The 23,704-nt window shown below is 36.9% G+C and overlaps 1 protein-coding gene across 1 annotated transcript; it reads right to left on the reverse strand.

Annotated features, from left to right (window-relative positions):
* Positions 1–20,445: 20,445 nt before the first annotated feature.
* Positions 20,446–21,136, reverse strand: LOC124553229 (zinc finger protein 708-like). Its single transcript, XM_047127119.1, has 3 exons — positions 21,059–21,136; positions 20,618–20,861; positions 20,446–20,522 (listed from the first exon to the last, which is right to left on the reverse strand). The coding sequence occupies exons 1-3, from the start codon at positions 21,134–21,136 to the stop codon at positions 20,446–20,448; spliced, it is 399 nt and encodes a 132-aa protein (XP_046983075.1).
* Positions 21,137–23,704: the final 2,568 nt, after the last annotated feature.

The following is a 23,704-nucleotide window of genomic DNA, read 5'->3' on the forward strand; positions in this document are numbered from 1 at the left end:
TTTTGTAGAGCCAGCAATTCATAAAAATACTCTAAGCTAACATGTTACATAAACACGAGTATTCCCCTTGACTTCAGTACTGTACTTATATTTACCCAAACTTAATTAATTTGTCAGATATTGTTAATTAAAGAATTTAGCTAGTCCAATTTTTCAGTATAGTTTATAATGAAAGTAGTGTAACATTCCAGGATTTAGTTGCGTACTATGTTAATCTGAACTTTTTGCAGCCAATGACATCCCTATTATGCACAAGATTCACTAATAAAGAATTATGTAGTTTTCAATAACTAAATTTTATCATTCAACATGAATGCCATACTTGTAATCCAGACTGGTTTTGCACATTTTAATAGCTACTGCTCGTATCCAATATTTTTAAGCCAGACTTGACTTTAGATTCAACAGCCTGTTAGGAATGATCACTTTAAACTATGGGATTTTCAAACTGTAACTGAATAAAGAATTTCCTTAATATTCTAGGAGGAGTCTTTATAAGGCAGAAGCTCACACCATTTGAATTAGTCTGCTTTGAAAATGTTCAAACGTGTGTGAATTCCTATGGGACCAAATTGCTGAGATTATGAGTCTTTATAAGGCAGAAGCTCACACCATTTGAATTAGTCTGCTTTGAAAATGTTCAAACGTGTGTGAATTCCTATGGGACCAAATTGCTGAGATTATAGGCTCCTAGACTTACACACTACTTAAACTAACTGATGCTAAGAACAACACACACACCCATGCCTGAGGTAGGACTCGAACCTCCATCAGGAGTGGCTGCACAATCCATGACGCGGTGCCTCAAACTGTGTGGCCTATTTGAGTGGCAGTCTGCTTTGAATCTGCATTAGTCTTAATTCTGTCCTAGTTTTGAATTCATTTTGGTCAGTTCATATTGAGCCTGAGCATTGTTTTCATGAGTCTTAGCATTGCATCGATTATGTCAATTGAGTAGTGACACCACGTTTCGGATATAGAAATGTATGCAGTACTTTTCATATTTGTGTTTATTTACATCAGCGTCAGAAACTTTTATGTTGCAATATAATGTTGCGTAAGCAATTTTGTGTGAACTCATCTGCTTTCCTGTCGTGGATGTCATTCAAATATCATATCTGCCATCTGAAAAAAAGACTGGTAGGAACCCACTTGGTTCGGACTGGAGTAAAATCATTGAAATCTGACATTAGCAGCGATAAGATATAGAGTGGAAAGTTAGTCACTGGTTGTATGGAAAACAGACTACAGTTATAAAGATTTCTCAGGGTATGAAAGGGAAGCATACACCAATGTTATTCAGTCTCTACACTGAGCATGCAGTAAAGGAAACAAAGGAGCCATATGAAAAGGAAGGGAAAAAATTAAAAAAAATGAGGTTTGCATTCTAATTAGCTCACAGACAGTGAAATGAAAGTAGGTTAAACATGAAGATCGACAAAAATAAGACAAATATAATGGAATGCAGTTGAATCAAATGGATGTAGAGTTAGATTAGAAAATGAAGCATTGAAATTAGTAGATGAGTTTTTGTATCTGGACATCAGATCGCTGATGATTGATAAGGTAGGGATATAAAATGCATTTCCTGAAAAGAGGAACTTGTGAATGCCTAGCATATATTTTATTGTTAGGAAGTGTTTACTGAAGGTGATTGTCTGGAATGTAGCCTTGTCAAAAGTGAAACATGGACGATAAACAGCACAGACCAGAAGAGAATAGAAGCTTTTGAAATGTGGCACTACAGAAGAATGCCGTAGATTAGATTGGTAGAACAGATCATTAATGAGGAGGCCCTGAACAGAAGTGGGGAGAAAATAATTGTATAGTAGAAACTGACTAAAAGTAAGACTTGGTTGATAGACATCTCGAGGGCATCAAGGAATTGACAATTTGGCAATGGAAGGAAGTATGGTGATAAAAATGTGGAGGTACACCAAAGCTTGAATACAGTAAGTATGTTCAAATGGACGTAGATTGCAGTAGTTATGCAGAGACAAAGAGACTAGCACAGGCTATACTAGCATGGAGAGCTGCATCAAACTAGTCTTCAGACTGAAGACAAGAGTAGCTGCAACAACACAGAGAGTGTTGATGTTTTCAATATTACTCTTGAATAGCTTGACAAACATGTACACATTTTCCTATACTTGGCCCTAAATATACACCAAACAGAAACTATTGCTTCCAGATTAATAATCATGTAGCAAGGTGATGGCTGACAATTGACAAAAAAGAAATAGTAAAATAATTATCACTGTAATACACCATAGTATTTTACTTGTGTGAATGAAAAACCTTACTGAATCAAACTACCAATACAAAATATTTTTAAATCACGAAAGAAAAAAGGCTTATACATTTGAAGTGCTGGATTTCTACAAATGTTATTTTATATATAGTACACACGAATATTTTGAAAAATGAAAAAATCGTTCATGGGATATACATAGCGTGGTACAATTCTTTTGTCATAAAGTGATACAACTTGAGGCTGAAGACGAAAAATCTAGGATAAAAATAAGATTTGATCAGTGATATAAAAATAAAGAATTTCCAAGAAAAATAAATTGGCACGCATGTTCATAGCATCAGACCAGTTACAAAAGCACCGAAGCACAGTCTCCCTCTGAATCAGCAGAACAAAGTGCCAGTTCTCAAGATATGACACCACAGTGCGGTATTAGAAGTGTTTTTTATGTATCTTGAAACAACAAAGATGCCACAAGAACAGAGAGAAATAATCTAAAAAATAGCTGCCCTGTGATCGCTATGCAAGTAACTCATTAATGTGTCAGTCCCACTGAGGATTTTCACCCATCACTGTAGCTAAAAAAAATGATTTTCGGTATTACTAATTTATTTCAGAAAATAAAAAATAAATAATCATAGGCCAGGTTTGTGAATTAAAAGTTGTACAACGAATTTTCCTTCCCATAAAAAGATATGAATGTAGGTAGAGAGCCCAAATAAAAAAGATACAAATTCATGTAGTAGATGATCACACATTATGTACATAGGATTTAACTGTATAATAATTCTCAATCCAAATAATTTTGTTAATTTATTATGAACTAAACTACATGCATTTGCATGCGACTTCCCCAAGATTTCAAATACCTCTTTGTAAATGTCATGGAGTTTGTTCGACTCAGAAGTCATAATTTTACATATTTCATGTGTTTTTATCAAAACTATATCTTCAGTCGTGCACTTGCTACAGCATGCGTTTTAATTACCCCTTTCAGTGTTACCTCACATTCCTGTGCTTATATTGGTTTATATACAGGAAATTCAATCACTTTTGAGATAAATTTTGCTGTTTTTATCGTACATAGTTTCATCAGGTAAATATGTGCTGTAAGCTGTTCACGACAACATCAGAGTTGGAAATATATTTCAGTTTATGTAATATGTTTGTGGCTACTGTATGTGTGACACTGTCTGCTGATATGCATCACACATCTCTCTATAGGGGAACTGGGAGGATGGCAATTTATGCACTTTATACCTACTTTCACAACAAAGATTTCAATGTTTGTGAGACAAATTACTATCTTTCATCTAAAAGGCTGGTTGTCAGTGTTCCTAATTGTGTAAAATGTTTCTCTACATCTTGGTAAAATTTTTTTACTTGTAGTTTTAATGGTGCACAGTAACTAATTTAGAAAATACAGCTACCATCACAAAAATATAACAGTATCTTCCTTGTGACCTTGTTAGTGGAAGATAAAGTTCAGTTCCAAAGAGATTTATAGGCTCATCTGGGGGAACACTCTGCATGAGATTGTGACAAGTTTTGTCACTTTCACTGCCCAACATTTGTGATACGAAGATATCCACTTTCCCACTGTCTTTACCATGTAGTAAAATAAGCATTTTCATGTAATCTGTGTAAACATTTTATGGTAACAAAGGATCATAGCTTATGTCTGTTGACCTACTCATTAATAAGCAAACTGTTTTTGATGTTGCTGAGCAACTGTCATACAACAATTTTTAAATAAACAGACCGCCATTTGACTGCATTGTTGATTATTTGATTACAACCCAGGTTTCGGGCTCTTGTGCTATTACTTGAAAATGGCATAGGAGGCCAAAGCCTCGGTTGTAATTAAATAAACAACAATGCAGTCAAATGGTGGCATGTTCATTTAAAAATCACTAATAATCACTGCTCTGAACAACAAAACCTACATTTGTCAGAGCTTAAATTCGTTCTTCTAAATAAAATTCTCTTTAGTACTCCATAGAATCTGTCAACATTTTCATATCCGTTTCCCCTCAAATAACGTTTCAAAAACTTTCAATTTGTCTGATGATTTTCATTTATCCAAAATTCACTGCAAACAGGTATAGTAACTTTTTGATAATTTATTCCTTTCTGATACAGAATTTTCAGCTTATTTTCTTAATTTTTGATCATGTTTCATTTTCCCTACATGACAAACATTACAGAGAGCATCTGCAACTACATTTTCTGAACCCTTCATATTCATTAATAACCTAATTCGTGAAGAAATTTCACCCACTTGGTAGATCAACTGTGATCTTCATTAATTCCAACTTCCCATTTTTCTATTTTCAGATATTCTTACTGCTCTCTGTACATCGGAAAATTCTTTTATGAAAAAAAATTATCTTCCCAAATCTGTTTACACAGTAGTATGTCATTAACATAAACAGCCAATTTCAATCAACTTTTTGTCCTAGTACAAAATCAAGAACTTCTATAAATTTACCAATAAAAACACACTGCAGCCTAAAAGTTCAATCCAGTACGGATAATCTTGCGCCTGGGTGGGCATGGTTAATTCTGGATTTGGTATTTTGATTTTAATGCGTTGACACACACTGTTCGTTTTTCAACAGCAGTACAGTACAGAAAATATCTGCCATTATACAAGAGTGCTGTGTATTTCCTCAGTTCAAGAGCTATGGGTACTGATGACAGCCAAGTGTCAAAGACTGGCCACTCGTATCAAATCCTTAAATCAGTGCAATAACTCTTCTTTTATCACTAGACGATGATAATCTCCATTTAAGAACTATTCAAATGTCTGCAAAAATTACTAAAAGTCTTAGTTTGCAATCATGTTTAGCAACTACAACCAGTGGAATGGTGTATTCACTTCTGCTTGTGTGAGTAATACCAGAATTGTTCATTTTCTGTAATTTCCTTTCAATTGCAGATATTCTTCACAGGTTGAATTATAAGATTTGATATGAAATTTTTAAGGTGCCTTTAGCATTTAACAAACACTAAAAATGTTTTTACTTTCCTGAAACTTCAGTAATTGCATCGGTATCACACAATAATAAAGACTGCATCATTCAAAGCTGGTATCTTCAGATATTCCCATTTTAGTTATTTTAATGAATTATTTCTTCATCCTCCAGAACTGGATTATCATCTACAACTTAACTCCCCTTTTCTACAGCAGGCAATGTATTATTTAATCCCCACAAAAATTTTATTTTACTTTCTTTTCTGAATTTTGTTTATACTTTACTTTTTGAGTCCAGCATAAAGAGAATTCATTACTTCCAATCCCAAATAGCACTTTCTTTTTGTACCTATCCATACCTAAAATAAAGTATCCACTCAAGTCAATAATTACTAAATGATGTCTGAAGACAACATCGTTGATTTCAAATAACAACAAAGGAAGTTTTTTTAACCAACTCACTATATTCTCCAACTAAACGTTATCCCAAACACTGATATCTGAATGTAATTCAACTTTCACTAAGTCTTTACCAAATGCTTCTGATAATTCAGAAACTCTTTGGCCTGTATCTATAAATGATTGTCCCCTAATTATCAATCTTTATGTTAGTGAAAGAATATCCTAACATTTCATATGAATTTGCATAATTATTTTCATTTAACAAATCATTTTTACCTTCCTAAAAATCCATATCATTAACATCATTGTCATGGTTATCTTCAATATTTCACAAGTCACTTATGTTTTCATGAAATTAACACATAAACCAAAACTATTTATTTTGTCTGCATTAACAGGATCTTTAAATATATCACTGACATTTGATTATCCCAGAACTTCATACACTTTTTTCTTACAGATTTTACAAAAATCATCTCAGTGACGTAACCAGAAATTGGGTAAGCTCGTTTACACAAAGATGCCAATTTCTCCCTAAATGAACTATCACATGATACATTGTCTATATTTTTCAAATTTTACACAAAGATTTTCTGTTTTTTCCCATTTTTAATTGTTCAGCCAAGTCTTGATTATATGACTGACAAAAGAATTTCAACATTGGCACATACTTTGCCACAAGCATAAACAATAGAAGAAAAATAATATTCAGCATTTTCAACAACATTTTATTGTTATCTTTCAGTTTAAGTACACTAGTTCATCATATTATTTCCCTTTCAATTATACTTCTTCCTTTAAATCAATAAAATAAACCATCTCCTCATTAACATAATATTAATCACTAATACATGGTTCAGACAACACCCATCAGTCGTCCCAACATCTATGATATCATCATTTATCTTTTCATGGTCTTCTCCCTTCTCAGAAAATTTAGCCAATCATCCCTCTTATCTTCAGATTTTTTTGCTCCTGATAACGACGTCCTCTTGAGTAGTCTCCGCCCGGAGATCCGAGTGGGGCACTATTTATAATACCTCTGGAAAATTTTACCCAAGAGGACGCCATCATCATTTAACCATACAGTAAAGCTGTATGCCCTCGAGAACAACAACAACATCTTCAGATCTGGACCTCTTTGCCAATCAATCACTGTTAAACCTTTACTTTCTAATAAAAATTATTATTCACTTGTTCATTTTTATCTTGACACATCTAGTCTTTCCAAAAGTACATTGTACATTTAGATATATTCCGAAACACCTATAAACGAAAAGGCTAACCTCAGGCAGAAGTAGAAGACAAATGTCAATCAAAGTAGTTGAATGAAATAAAGGGAATGTGAAGCGAGGGAAGGCAGTTGATGTCTAAATTACTGGTGGTTGGAACCTGACGAACAGAGCCAGAAGCAAATAGACTAATCCATTTAACTCTGCACACCTCCTATTAATCATTTAGTGATATATGTGACTGACTGATTCAGCACAGTGGTGTGATGCTGATTTATTCAGTATACCACTTGCAATTTAGTGTCATGCTGATGCTACTGTTCTCACAGGTCTGTATTCACAGCAGGAACTCATGCTAGAAGCTTGATTGAAAAGCATATGAGAAAAATTTCAAAACAAAATTTTGTTACACATTCTAAAGTATGCCCAGAGTATCAGCCATCCTTACAGTACATATTGTCCCTCCTCTGTGGAAAAGGTGGCCAAAGGGTTTTTGGATTCCACACAATACTGTGGACATACAGTTAGTCTGATAGGAGGCCTACAGTTACTGGTTTTTTGTTTTTAATCACATCATAAGGGAACTTACATGCAATTACATTACTCAAATTTGTAAAATAACTCGCCCATCAGAAAATACTAAATATCCAAATTGCACAGAAAGCACAGTATATTTGGTAAATTAAATTGTTCATGTTTACATTGCATAATTCTCATTTACATGGCACAAAACTACTAAACTGCTAAAAAAATTGTGAAATAATTTTTGGAAATTTATTCCTAGTGGTTAAAATCATGTTACATCATAATTCATGGGCTCAGCTTTCTGTAAATTTTTAATTCACCTTGAGAAGTGTTAGATATATATGATTTGCTTTTAGTACACAATACATGGTTGTAACACACAGCAATTTTAGTCAATTTCCAGAAGGGAAAAATCTGCGTTGTTTACTACTAACATAGCTGTTACAAAAAAAAACTTGTGAGCTTTGCACAGTACTGATAAATTAAAAAATGAATTAAAATAACACTCCAAGTGGATAATCATCATAACTGTTTTAACTATATGTAACTGTAACCACTATGAAAAACTATATAAAACCCTTTCTTTTAACTACACAACTGTTTGGAAAAAGTGAAACACCAAGACTACAGGTGTGATCTTCATTAATATTATTCTCCCGATTACAAATGTGACAAGACACAAGTAATTGGTTGTAAGATCTGTACATGCACTGTGACTGTAATGTCACCACACGCTGCAATCAGAGCTGCTAGACATTGTGGCACATAATCCAGAAGCACCTATATATGCATTGGGGAATACTCTGCCTCACAGATTACAGGTGCATCAACAAAGTATCAACAGCAGGTGCAGGAGGACCTGAACGAACAAGTGCTGACCAGCCACAACCCAGACATGTCTGATGGGCGCCATGTCAGGCAAACAGGCAAGTCAGGGAAGAAATGGTACTCATTCTTCCTTAAAGTCTGCACATTCCTCACCACATGTGGCTGGGCAATGTTTTACTGAAATGTAGTAAGTGGAAGGAGCTGTAGGAGGGGCAGTGCTGCAGGCTGTCATATATACCTGATGCAGCTGTAGCTGTTCAGTTTACCCTCAAGACGTAGGAGGTGAGATTGTGTGTTAAAGGCAATGGCGCCCCAAACCATCACACTTGGCGTTAGTCCACTATGCCACTCAACAGTACAGTCGGCCCTATATGGACACCACGCAAATGTCGAACACGTATGTGTCCATCAAAAAAAAAAAAAAGGTTAAAATGGCTCTGAGCACTATGCGACTTAATTTCTGAGGTCATCAGTCACCTAGAACTTAGAACTAATTAAACCTAACTAACCTAAGGACATCACACAGATCCATGCCCCAGGCAGGATTCGAACCTGCGATGGTAGCGGTCGCTCGGTTCCAGACTGCAGCACCAAGAACATCACGGCCACTCCGGCTGGCACGCGTCCATCACTGTAGAACAAGTTCAGCCCGGACTTGTCTAAAAACACTGAATTTCAGCGCGCCAGTGGCGGTGTTCTCGCTCCCATTGTAGCCTGCGGGGTTCGTGGGCACTGGTCATTGGAAGTCAACACAATATCAAGTGTGCCAAGTGAAGCAGACGACATGGTGGTCATTTCGCGCTGTTGTCACATTGTGTCACCCAGTACTTTGTTGGCGCTGTGTACAGCCTTCTTCTCTCCGCTAGTTCCACATGTACCTCACTGTCGAAGCAGCGTACCGTGTACAAGCTGTAGTGTCATAGAATGACAGACCTGTCTCCTGGAGCTCAATCATTCTGCCCCACTTGAACGCACTTACACACTGACATTCCATCCTGTGATGTTGGCGAGGCATAGTGGCACTTTGTTACACGTTTCCGCTTCATATGACAGCTCTGCACTGACTGAGTGTTGCATAACACTGACATGTCTGGTCACACAAAGGAGAGCGCTGTTGGGCCTACGTGCATGCAATGTCTCCGCCATTTAAATCACCTACTATGGTTCTGCTGTTCTACATGCCCTCTTAACGTGGCATGCTGTAGACCATTTCTCCTATATGTTTCACTTATTACAAACAGTAGTGCATTTTTAACAAGAAGTTACATTATTAATTAAGTAAAGCAGTCATCAGCCTGAAGATTCGTAGTGCTCTATTATGTATGGTCCTTTGTGGGTGGTATACCGTTGCCTTCCTCCGACCTTTGAACTGACTTAGCTAGCCATTTATAGTGGGACCTACAGTTTTAACATGGATTCTGAACCTTGGTGCAACTCACCTACAAGGACGAAAACAGTAGAAATACGTTTATAGGAGTAAAGAGACACCTAGCAATGAAAATCTCACTTCCAGTTACCATGAAAATGTTGAGAGAGTGGCAATATTAGTGAAGATTCAAGGCATGCAGCAACAACTTGCAGTCTTAAAATCTCAAAATCATCGAGGGGAAAGTAAACCATAGCTGATTAATGGGCCCTAAATAATGAAAAGTGTGAGATCATCCACATGAGTGCAAAACAGACTCCGTTAAACTTAGGTTACATGTCAAATCTATCAAATACGAAGGCCATCAATTCAACTAAACAGTTAGGAATTACAATTATGAACAAATTAAATTGGAAAGAACACATACAAAATGTTGTGGGAAGGCAAACCAAAATCTGCGTTTTTATCGGCAGAACACTCAGAAATCCAACAGATCTACCAAAGAGACTGCTTATACATGCTTGTCTGTCCCCTTTACGAATACTGCTGTGTGGTGGGGGTCCTTACCAGACAGGATTAACGGAATACATTGAGGGACGGCCACTGTGATCGAGCGGTTCTAGGCGCTTCAGTCCGGAACCACGCTGCTGCAATGGTCGCAGGTTCGAATCATGCCTTGGGAATGGATGTGTGTGATGTCCTTAGGTTAGTTAGGTTTAAGTAGTTTCTAAGTCTAGAGGACTGATGACCTCAGATGTTAAGTCCCAAAGTGCTTAGAACCATTAGAACCACTTGAATACATTGAGGAAGTTCAAAGAAGTACAGCACATTTTATACTGTCGAGAAATGGGAGAGAGAGTATCATGGACGACACATGATTTGGGGAGGACATCATTCAAACAAAGGTGTTTCTCGTTTCAGCAGGATCTTCTCGCAAAATTTCAATCACCAAATTTCTACTCTGATGCGAAAATATTTTATTAACACCAATCTACATAGGGAGGGACGACCACCATAATAAAATAATGGAAATCGGAGCATGCATTTAAAGATATAGAGGTGTTCGTTTTTTCAGAACGCTGTTTGAGAGTGTAGTAAAGAAGGTTCGATGGATCCTCTGCCAGGAGCTTAAGTGCGATTTGCACAGTATCCACGTACATGTAAATGTACTGTACAATAGAGAAGTGTGAGATTACCAAAACATTTCAGAAACTTTGTAGTGGTATGACAGCAAGCAACACAGGACAAATAAATGCTGCCTATGTACTGTAAAATAATAATGATGATGTGTTGTACCTTCATTGCTACTGTCACATTGTGAGTTAATTTTCTTTGACTCTCTTATAGTAAAACTTCTGGTCCAAACACAATGCTTTTCAAAATATTTAAATAAAAGTGGACCAATCTCTACCAGAGAGAATACATGACTAACAGCAACAAAGTGGCTGACGATGTCCAATGTACCACTGGGTTTCTTAAACACCACCAATCCACAGTAGGTGGATGAAAAAGCGTTTTGGCTTCAAAACATTTATTTTTGAAGAACAGTTTCAGATATCTTATTGAAAGACATACTGTATGAAGATTGTTTATTTTTCTTGTTTCAAAGTAAATTCGAGGTTGGCTTCTGTTATGAGAACTTTACCATTATTCCCTATTCAGGAGTCAACAGATAAACCATCAGAACATTTGTCTGCTCCTACAAAAACAAAATACATCCAAGATTGGGACTTACTTTTTGCAACTGTGACTCTATCCTTATTAGATTAGATGTACTTTTTGTTCCAATTGATCCTCTGGGATGTGGAACATGTCACAAAACAAGATTACACAATAAATATTTGCAAAATAAAGACAGATATGCTAATCCACATTCAACAGAATTAAATGAAATTGGCCATGTGGATGTGAAATTCCACATATATTAAGCGTATTTAAATTTGAAAGGATATGAAACTTGTCACCAATGATTAAATGTTCCATATGATAAAATGTTTTAGGCTATTATAACCACACGGTATCAGATGAAACAAATTTAAAAATAATTTACAGCACTTATTTACGATTAGCATATTACTGCATAAAAATTGTACATAAGTCAGTTTGTATGCAGTATTCACATTATGTGGTGTTCTTAATAACATACACACATCAGTAGATTCTGATAAGAAATTCATCAATGGAGTAGAAGGATTTGGCCACCAATAAATCATTTAGACTCTTCTCGACCGAGATTTATTACTATTTAACCTTTGTGTGGCTACAGGTATATTATTGAAGATGTGTATAGCTGAATAGTAGGCACCTTTCTGAACTAAAGAATGTGACTTTTGTTTGTTCTTTTTAGTTATTCTTATTTCTAGCATTGATTCTGTGAACTGAGCTGATTGTCTGACAAAAATATATAGATTTAATGATAAATTTAATTTAGAAATAAATATATTGGAGGAATCCCAAGTTTCTTAAACAGCCCTCTGCAGGATGTTCTTGAGTGCATAATTCGTACAGCATTTTTTTTGGGCTCAGGAAACATTAGCATGGTTTGATGAGTTACCTCAGAAAATAATCATATGTGGCGTTATAGAATGAAACTAAGCATGGCACACTAGCTTCTTTATTTTTATATCACCTGTGTCTGCCATTTCCATAGCAAATAGAAATTTGTTTAGGCACTTCAGTAGTTCTGTGGCATGCTCCTCCCAAATTTATCACGAAGCTGTAATTCAAAGAATTTAACACTTTCAACTCTTCAATTTGCTTCTCATTCTATTTTAAGCATATCTGTACAGGAAACTTTTTTGCAGGTTGTGAATTGCGTATAGCTTTTTTTTCATGTTTATAGACGATTTATTTATTTAATTGGGTATATTCAGGGTTGATATGATTCTAATTTCAAGATTTATCTTTTAACTTTTGTTTTTTGAATATTTATTTTAGTGATATTATTTTTCATTTATTAATGTCCATGAAAATTTCATTAGCCGACTTTCTAAGTCTATACTTGATTTACTATGTACTGAAATCTTTCTATCATCTGTAAAAAAATCAAACTTGGCATCTGGTAATGCTACTGATGAAAGGTCATTGATATACACAAGAAAAAGTAAGGGCCTAAACATGTAATCTTTGTTGACACCACATTTTAGTAGTTAACGTCACCTTCCTATTTGGACCTTTGTTTTGCAGCATTTCGTGTTACATTGTAATATTCTAATTTACTTCAAAGTACATTGTGATGCGATTTACACAGTCACAAGCCTTTGAAAGATCACAAAATTCACCAGTAGACTGTAATTTATTGCCTAATTAATTAAGTACATTCTCACTGTATATGTAGATAGCCTTCTCGTTATTGGAACCCTTTAGAAATCGGAATTGTGACCTGGACAATATTTTATTTGTGATCAGCTGGTTAAGTAGATAACTGTATATTGTCTTCCCAAGAATTTTTGTGAATGCAGGCAAAAGTGAAATTGGATGGAAGTTTGATGGTATTTCTTTATCACCTTTCTTATACAACAGCTTAACTTCAGTATATTTAAACCATTCATGAAGTATTCCTCTCATAAGAGACTGGTTACACAAATAACTGAAAATGCCACTAAACTCAGAGGAACACTGTTTAATTAACTTTGTTGATATACTATTAGAGCCACCAGATAATTTTTATTTTAAGTATTTTTATGGTCTACATTACTTCTGCTGGTGTTGTGAGGGTCATACCAATATTATTGTAGTTATTTGTAGTGACTGGTCTGAAATATTGCATGGTAGGATCTACTGAAACAAACAGCCCCATATTTACAGTAACAGTTTGAAGTGCTTATTAAAAAGATCAGCTACACTGCACACATCTGTTACCCTTGTACCACTTACGCTTAATCTTATGTGCACCTCTTTGTCTCTGATTCTACCAGTCTCTTCCTTCACTATATCAAATATTTTTATTTTGTAACCTGATGTGACTGTTTGCTTCAATGTTTGTATTACTATCTTTAACATTTCTCCGCATGTTCTGTGTAGCAGTTACATTACAGCTGTTCCTGATTGAAAGATATAGTGTCCTTTTTGTGTTACAGTATACATTAAAACCACCAGTGACCAATAATTCTTCCTTCCCTGTTGTTAAGTGTGTCAATACAACTTCATAGTGATTTATGAACAGATTGATATTACCTGCTGGTACTCGTTATACACTTACTGTTATGAATTAATTATTATTCAGTAATGTAATTTCAACAGCAGTTGAGACAAATATTAATTAGTTTATGCTGCAAGCAGCAAAAGATGAAGATGAGCAATAGAGAAATAAAATCAACTAAAGAGTGAAATTGCGCATCAAAGTCATTTTATTCCTTTACAAAGTTCACATTGTGCTCTTTTACAACTACTGTTACAAAAACGTTTTCACATTGTTTGCTGTCACCACCAACTTCTGGATACAAGATGGAAGGATTGTAATAGTTTTTAAAAAAGTGGAAGCAAAAAAATTCAGAAGACAGCTGAGAGCAGGCAGAGGTAAATTGTTCACTGAAGACTTGAATTAAATTTTCATTATAGATATAATTGAGAAACAATTTCATCTACAAGACATTGCTGGATATTATACGTGTAACCAACTGTTAAGAAATCCTTTGTTAGAAAAAAATTAATTTCAATGTATGTTTACTAATTCCATGTTTACATGCTATAGAAGTTTTGAATAAAATCACATATACAGTATGCTCTCGAGCATCAAATCTAATGTAGCAGGAGGTCAAATAGGGCAACAAACCAACTGGGTAGTCTGCAGTTCTATAAATTCTCTCATCTTGTCCCAGACATATCATTTAAAACACCCTTATTTAATAACAAAACCTAATTTTATTGACTTTTCTGGCTTCTTACAGAAAACATACTAGTTAAATGTGTTATTTATGTACATACTGCTTCCTTCAAAAATTATCACAGGAAACATAAAACAGCCTGCACTGTGAAATATGAACATATCATCACAGACATGAAAAGGCAGGCCCAAAGCAAAAGGTGAAACTTAGTGGTTGGGGATTTTAAAAAGGTCTTTGATAGATGACTTTTCCCTCCTTTAGCCCTCTACCATGCTCCAATATCCCTCATTTATGGAAACAGATTGCGACAGGATGGGCTCGTCTCTCACTATCCTTTAAATAATAATTCCACCTGCCTAGATAGGTTTCAGGTTGTCTGCTGCTTCAAACTGAGGTGATACTACTGGTTCAGGTGACAAAGCTATGTTGAGAAAAAATTTGACTAAATACCTACCTCACAAGAGCACGTAACTCCAGTCCATAGGCCGTAGCTGAAAGTTAAACTATCAAGCGTTCGATATCCTTGCATGACACGTTTTAAAAAGTGTCTAAAATTTCCTTTAAGTTGGTTTATTATCTTCAAAACATAGAAAACGGCTATCAAGTCCATATTTAGTATCATGAAATCAATTATTCGATCTTTCTGTTACAGGTTTACACCCAAAAGGTGCCAAAAGATATTTAGTCTGACCTGATATTTTAAACGTATTAAGCAGTCACTTACCCGTGACTAATTGTTGACACATTCAGTCGTTCAGTAGGCGTCTTATAAAGAAGTGCTCACAATAATGTCATTGTAATCTGCACGAAACACGTCACACAGAGTTTACATGAGACATGAAATGATCACAGGCGAATATCTCCTAAAATAAACAACTCAAAAAGCTGAAACTTTCGCGAAATACTCAATACCATAGTCGCTTTTCGTCAAATACACGAGAACCAATGAAAAGCGCGAATTTGTTCATTTTGAAACAAATTGGATCAGCACAGGTTAACAAAAGTGTTTACCAGAAGATGGCTCTTGAGCAACTCTTTCACAGAGCCACAAAGCCCTACTCAAACTCACGGAAAATTCTGAATAAGTGTTGACTAGTATGTTAATCAGCCAATCGGATCATCTTGTGCACTTCCATGCTTTCGGTATTTCTAACGTCAGGCAATCAGATTACCACAAGTAATTTAGACTAGAACTCTCGTAATTCTCAAACTAAATAACATTTAATGAAAACAAAATACGATTCCTTTCCACAAAACAAATTACAAATTTAATACTCTAATCCCCTTCTGGCTATCTTTTACAAATTCGAGCTCACTTGGACATACAAATTCCCCAATTGCACAACAACTTCCTCAAGTATATACAGTCCTGGAAATGGAAAAAAGAACACATTGACACCGGTGTGTCAGACCCACCATACTTGCTCTGGACACTGCGAGAGGGCTGTACAAGCAATGATCACACGCACGGCACAGCGGACACACCAGGAACCGCGGTGTTGGCCGTCGAATGGCGCTAGCTGCGCAGCATTTGTGCACCGCCGCCGTCAGTGTCAGCCAGTTTGCCGTGGCATACGGAGCTCCATCGCAGTCTTTAACACTGGTAGCATGCCGCGACAGCGTGGACGTGAACCGTATGTGCAGTTGACGGACTTTGAGCGAGGGCGTATAGTGGGCATGCGGGAGGCCGGGTGGACGTACCGCCGAATTGCTCAACACGTGGGGCGTGAGGTCTCCACAGTACATCGATGTTGTCGCCAGTGGTCGGCGGAAGGTGCACGTGCCCGTCGACCTGGGACCGGACCGCAACCGCAGCGACGCACGGATGCACGCCAAGACCGTAGGATCCTACGCAGTGCCGTAGGGGACCGCACCGCCACTTACCAGCAAGCAAATTAGGGACACTGTTGCTCCTGGGGTATCGGCGAGGACCATTCGCAACCGTCTCCATGAAGCTGGGCTACGGTCCCGCACACCGTTAGGCCGTCTTCCGCTCACGCCCCAACATCGTGCAGCCCGCCTCCAGTGGTGTCGCGACAGGCGTGAATGGAGGGACGAATGGAGACGTGTCGTCTTCAGCGATGAGAGTCGCTTCTGCCTTGGTGCCAATGATGGTCGTATGCGTGTTTGGCGCCGTGCAGGTGAGCGCCACAATCAGGACTGCATACGACCGAGGCACACAGGGCCAACACCCGGCATCATGGTGTGGGGAGCGATCTCCTACACTGGCCGTACACCACTGGTGATCGTCGAGGGGACACTGAATAGTGCACGGTACATCCAAACCGTCATCGAACCCATCGTTCTACCATTCCTAGACCGTCAAGGGAACTTGCTGCTCCAACAGGATAATGCACGTCCGCATGTATCCCGTGCCACCCAACGTGCTCTAGAAGGTGTAAGTCAACTACCCTGGCCAGCAAGATCTCCGGATCTGTCCCTCATTGAGCATGTTTGGGACTGGATGAAGCGTCGTCTCACGCAGTCTGCACGTCCAGCACGAACGCTGGTCCAACTGAGGCGCCAGGTGGAAATGGCATGGCAAGCCGTTCCACAGGACTACATCCAGCATCTCTACGATCGTCTCCATGGGAGAATAGCAGCCTGCATTGCTGCGAAAGGTGGATGTACACTGTACTAGTGCCGACATTGTGCATGCTCTGTTGCCTGTGTTTATGTGCCTGTGGTTCTGTCAGTGTGATCATGTGATGTATCTGACCCCAGGAATGTGTCAATAAAGTTTCCCCTTCCTGGGACAATGAATTCACGGTGTTCTTATTTCAATTTCCAGGAGTGTATATACACAGTTTTAATAAAATAGCACATTCACACATTATATACATCCTCCATTCTCTCTCTGTCTCTCTAAAGCATTCACACAATTAATACATGATAAAATAATAAGTTTCCAACGTACTTTAATTACATAAGAAATCTGTGGTAATGAAACTAAAGAAAATTCCAGAAAGTTCCATTATATGAATTTCTCCTCTTGTTTGTAGTTTCAATTGATAATCTAGATGAATACATTAGAGTGCCTAACTGAGTTTCACAAAACCAGCATGGTTATTATGTATTTTAGGTAAAAATTAATATCTCTGGAAGTATTCAAGCTATTGATGTGAAATTTTAACTGTATGGTTGTATTATCCATAGAAAGTTATTGATTTGAAATTTTATTACTTTGGTTGTGTTATCCATAGACTTTGGTATACCAAGTATGAAAAGGTCGAATAGCTAATAATACTTTTTCACATTCATAGAGAGTACGTGTAGCGTATTGCACGCAGCATTAGACAAGTACATGGCTTGCTCAGCCCAGTAGCCAGCATCAACTGTGCCAATATGAGAATCAAAATCAGCTCTCTTCCCAGCTCCATGACAAGCTACGCTTTCAATCAATACAAGGTGACAACTTATAATAAGTTGCTATTTTACATGATATCAGGTGGTGTTGCTTCCTCCTGCTCACTTAATGTCCTGCACTGCTGTCTCCATCTTCTTGAATTCTTTGGAATGTCAGATGAGATTTTTCCTATCATCTAGGTTTGCTTCTTCCTCTTTTGTTATTTCCCCCTGCATCATTTCCACAATATAGTGGTACTATGTTCATAAGCTTGAAAATTTACCATCTGTACTTTAACATCATCTGCATAGACATTCCCCAGGCTAATACGTTTTTTAGCAATAAAACTATATCATCGTCTCCAGCTTTGACTTCAGTTTTAGACAGTGTTTCAAAGTTAAAATGTCCACCTTAAAGTTCTAAAAGAAATTTTTCCAAGACTTCACGACGTTATGTTCAGAATATCTTCCCATGCTCAAGCCAACCATCTTATGACATCTAGCAAGTCAGTCCTCCTCAGAATGATGACACACTCTTCATTATTGTCACTTTATGATATCAACAAACTGAGAAGAGAGGAGTGATATTACTTCTTCAGCATCTGAAGGATGGCCTGGTCCATTGACTAACAAAAAGTAGTCACATTAGGAGGGGAAAATAATGCTTTGATATCTCCATCAGTGAAGTCGTCAATGGGAGGATGAGAAAGAACATTATCAACCAGCAGAGCTGTCCTCAGTAAATTTTCGTCTTTAAAATGTTTCTCTGCAGCTGGTACTAATGTATTTTGGAATTTTAAGGAATTCTAAATCCATCCATACTCTCTTTTGAGGAGTGCAGTGATCCCTGATTATTTACATTTCAGAAATCTCTAGGTTTCTCTGATTTTCCTGTTAATCTACACCTAAGTTTGAGGTTGACAGTTGCATAACTGCAAGCCAATATGGCTAACTCATTTCTTACTTATCTTGTATATGGATGCTCCTGCTTCCTTGTTTTGAAGAAAGTGTTTCTGTAGGGAGCACTTCGTAATCCAACCAATCATCACAACTGCACAATTGTTGGCCAGAAATTCCTTCGTCATCAAAATAACTTAATCATCCATCTATCATTGGTAGTTAAATCTGGACCTTTCCTTTTAAATGCAACAGAAATTGCAATGTTTCTTACTGCAATATAAGTCCAGTAACGGGCAAACGTAATCCTCTGAAATGTTTAGGCCATAAAAATAGATCAACCTCATCTACTTTATGCTAACATCAGCATAGTCTTCCTTACCTTTATTCCACTAGCTCAGGAAGCACACTATTGTCAATTTCTACTCGATTTTTTCCAGTCTCCAACAACACACATTCCTTCCCCTATGCCTACTTCCAAAGCAATAGTTTTGTCAGCTGCCCCCGAATTCAGTCACATTACAGCAGTTTCTGATAAGTAATTGCGACAATTTTTTCGTTTATCATCCTCTGTGGTATACAAAGGATAGGACAAAACAACAATCTAGAAGTGCATGCACTTTGGATTACTGATATGCAACTGAAGAAACAAAAAATGACGATTTGCCAATAGATTGGCTCTGTATGTGTTTTCAGTGTTGCCTGTGAGCACTGTAAGACAGCTTTTTGTTGAAGAGTGGTTCTGGGAATTGATTGAATATTACCAATACAGTATGCACCCTATAATCCCGACTCCAAATATGCTACAAGCAGAAAAGGTGCCTTAAACATTCTGAAACACCAGAAAGCATTGTAGCCAGTGCCAACATAACAGGTTACAGAAGAAATGTCATCACCAACTGATGAAAGTAAATTTGAAAATACATGGAAAAAATTTAACTCCATAACACATAAAAGCAATGATATCTCTAAATGTAATGCTTTCTCAGAAAACTGGTATACTATTTACATTGTATAAATGTATGTATGAGCTCAAGATAACAACTGAATTTCATAACGAATCCAATTGGAATAGTCTTCCACATCTGCAGAAGACATGGATCTCCATTATATATAGCCCATTTCACAAGTTTCAGATGCTATTCAGATTGTTTCAATGACATTTTAGAAAAATACCACACACGAATGCCCAAGAATATATATGATACTTCTCGGATCACAAAACTGTTTTACTTGACTGCAGTCTATTAAAGAATACTGTTAGAAGGAGTGGAAAATTTGATGCCTAAACATAAATTTTAGTGATTCATATCTTATACATAACTGGCACAAAGAATTTTATCTTCTCAATATAGAAATTAATAACTGTGAAACTAACACACAGTATACATAAATGCATTACTCTAGTTGTCTACTTTCAGAAAAAAATGTTTATACAGTTCTCTTATTCGTGACTCAGGAAGAATCTTGTTTCAAATAGCAGTCGACACTTCCACATATGATACATATTCATCCACATAAATATTCTCCACTACACTCTAGTCCATAGCTTCTAAAAAGCTTTAACTTAACATATTTCACAATGCACACATCTCTGATCTCCCTGTCATCACACAGAATAACATTTTTGAGCAAAATACTAGCCTCAATAATGGTTTTACTACAAACACTATAATTCATCAGTATATCTAACGTATCAACTGATGTATTAGCCTAATATATGCTAACTAACTTGCCGCTGCAGCTAATAACATCAGTTCAACTACTAATCTATAACATACGTTATTTAACAACTATTATGATGATTCAAGTAGGCGAACGATATGCTTTAATTTGGTGTGTCTTGTGTGTGACCTAATACACGTTTCTCCACCTTATCAATGACAACCAGTGTGAATTAATGCATACTTCCTAATACTACCTGATACAGTTAACCATTTCACAAAAACATATTTCTGTGGCTGTCACCAGTATGAATTATTTCCTGACGTTTGAGATTACCACGTTGAATAAAGGACTTCTCACAGGCAGGACATTTATATGGTCTTTTACCAGTATGAATTAATATGGGGTATCTGAGATCAGTGGAATGAGTAAAATATTTCCCACAGACACCACATTTATGTGGTCTTTCACCAGTATCAATTATTGCATGAATTTTTAGATTACCGGCATGACCAAAGCATTTCCCACAGACACCACATTTATGTGGCTTTTGACCGGTATGAATGATTGCATGATTTTTTTAGATTTCTAGCATGAGCGAAGCATTTTCCACAGACACCACATTGATGTGGCTTCTCCCCAGTATGAACTATTGGATGATTTTTAGATTATTAGCATGAGCAAAGCACTTCCCGCACATACCACATTTATGTGCCTTTTCACCAGTATGAATTATTTGCTGACGTTTGAGATGACCACGTTGCGTAAAGGACGTACCACAGATATGACACTTATGTGACCTCTCATCCACATCACATTCATGTGCCCTTTCAACAGTATGAATTGTTAATGGACGTTTGAGATGACCACAGTTAACGATTCCCCACAGATATTACTCTCGTGTGACCTGTCACCAATACGTTTTAGCGAGTGCTTCTTGAGATTCAAAGAACGAGAAAAGCCTTTACCACAAAGGTAACATTTGAATGGTCTTTTGCCAATATGTATTAAAATTTGTCCCTTGAGACAATCAGCCTGATTAAGTAATTCCCCACAGGTGTGTTGTCTACTTTTCTCTAGGTGTTTCACTGTCTGCATAGTAGCATGCTTCATGAGACTATCACGAGACATAAATACCTCGCCACATTTGCAGATATGCTCAGGTGGAATTACATCATCAATGTGAGTGAACACATGCATTATGAGACAGTATTTTGATGAAAATCTCTGCTTGCATGAACTGCAGGTGAAATTATTTTCCTCTGAATTGTAATTATTTATAGTGCACAATGTGCTTTCCTTATGAGAGAAAAACACTTGTCTTGGAGTTATACCTCCTATGACATCCGCGGATTTCTCTGGAGTGATGTCAAGATCATGATCAGTTGCTTCCTGCAGGTATATTTCTCCAAATGCATTTGTATCTGGTTTACTGGTGATTTCAGTCAACCTGAAGCATTAATACAAGGGCAGGTAATAGCTAATTTACTGAATACAGAAAAACAATTATTGTTTAAAAATAATTCATAGTATGCACATAACGAAATGCATACACATTCACAACTTCTGAGGTCAATCCCCTATTGCCAGTTACAAGACATTACACACGTATATGCAAGCTTATATACTACAGGAATGCATTTACACTGATGATATGATAATTATAGAACAATAGTATATGGAAATAATATCAATTTGCACAGTTAATGCTGTTGTTACCTAAAAGTTGGTAGAGCAAAAATTCAATTTACTTACTACTACTCAAATTTCTTTATGTACCTGCTACAATATTTTCGGCTAAAAACAGAGAAGTCACTTTAGAGACAAAGATTCCTGGAAGACAGAAATACAGTCAGACTAACAGAACATGGCTGCATGGCATTCAATGAATAAATTCAGTTTGTATGCTGCATAGTAATTAGTGGCACCAAGCTCACAACAACATATTAGATACAACTTACTGGAATCAAGCACAGGAGTAGATTACATGCAGTTTTATGAATTTAAGAATGTTCTACAGTGTGAAATTGTCAGTCTACAGCCTTTTATGTGTGAATGTTTGTTTGTATTGTAAATTGAAATTACGATGCCACTCTGATGATACTTTGGTTGTACCTTGGTTCTGTTGGTCATAATAGTCAAGAAAGGGTGAATTGGGGAATTTGGAAGGAAGAATTTGTTGCATTTAAGAGTAGTAAACGATTTAAGAAGTTGTGTTTTGAATTCAACATAACTCTCGAGTCCACGAAAATGACAGAAGGAGGCAGTAAGCAATTACACACTTGTGTGTACTCTTGTGGAAAAGTCTCAAAAGTTGAACAAGAAAAATTTGTTTGAAAATAAGACGGAAGTAAGCCATAAGCAAGTTGAACAAATTAGTGCAACCCTGGAAGGAAATTCAAAATATTGTCATGGCAAAGATGCAACTCATGTAGCATCAACATGAGATGATTTACCAAGCATATAAAAAGAAACATAGGAGATAAACCAGAATATGACCTTTCATGGGCCAGCTCAGGCACTGATGGATAATGATTATGGAGATCTGCCAATGGATAATTGTGAATGTTGTCTCCCAAAGCCTGTGATTGAGACCATCACCACACACAGAGGTAACATGAGGTAAACTGGCAAAGTAGTGGAGTGCTGCATGGAAATGAGGTGTGGACAGGGTTTCTTGGTTCTGTACCTGATGTACACACACACACATGTGATCACCTCATAGTTGACTGCACTGGCTGCAATAGTTAGAGACTTGAGTCTGTGACACCTAGTCGGTAGCTGACACAGAGTGAGAAGCATCCAATTTCTGCATACTTTTTCAAGATGTATGCATGTAGTACACCAGCCTATATAAACACAGACAGCTGAAACAATTAAACTAGAAATCAGGTGGTAAAAAATTATCACAATCACATAGACATATGTAAAACAGCGAAAACAAAAATATTTGATTACAGAGGTTTAGATTTGTTTTAATTAGTTGACACATTAACATAACATAACATTCTCATCATGACAAGCAGAAATCATTTATACTATACTAAGGGTAGTACTAACAGATGAACATGACCTGCTATAGTACCTACTCAGCAAGTAGAAAATAGGCACATAGCAAACAGATAAAAAGAGAGAAGTGCAAACAAAAGCTTCAGGGAACACAGTTGGAGAAAATGGTGCAGATCACAGCTGTTTAGAAAGAATTTTCTGAATCGAAAAGAAAAAAAGGTATGCATTGTCTCATACCAAGAGGATGGCATCATCAACAGCCAGACAAATTTACATTTCTAGAGCGGCAGCTGGTGCCCACTAACCCTTAAGCAGCCACACTGGGTGTTCAGAACACCCCAGTCATTCTTGTTGATGGATTATTAGATAACGGATAGGAGT

Source organism: Schistocerca americana, chromosome 11, assembly GCF_021461395.2.
Source record: "Schistocerca americana isolate TAMUIC-IGC-003095 chromosome 11, iqSchAmer2.1, whole genome shotgun sequence".
NCBI lineage: Eukaryota > Metazoa > Arthropoda > Insecta > Orthoptera > Acrididae > Schistocerca > Schistocerca americana.

Coding starts and splice junctions, on each gene's coding strand:
- LOC124553229 (XM_047127119.1), bottom strand. CDS start 21,136: ATGAATGTGATGTGGATGAGAGGTCACATAAGTGTCATATCTGTGGTA. Junction 20,862..21,058: donor GCAACGTGGTCATCTCAAAC/GTCAGCAAATAA, acceptor ACCGGTCAAAAG/CCACATAAATGTGGTGTCTG. Junction 20,523..20,617: donor TCAGGAAATAATTCATACTG/GTGACAGCCACA, acceptor GTCATTGATAAG/GTGGAGAAACGTGTATTAGG.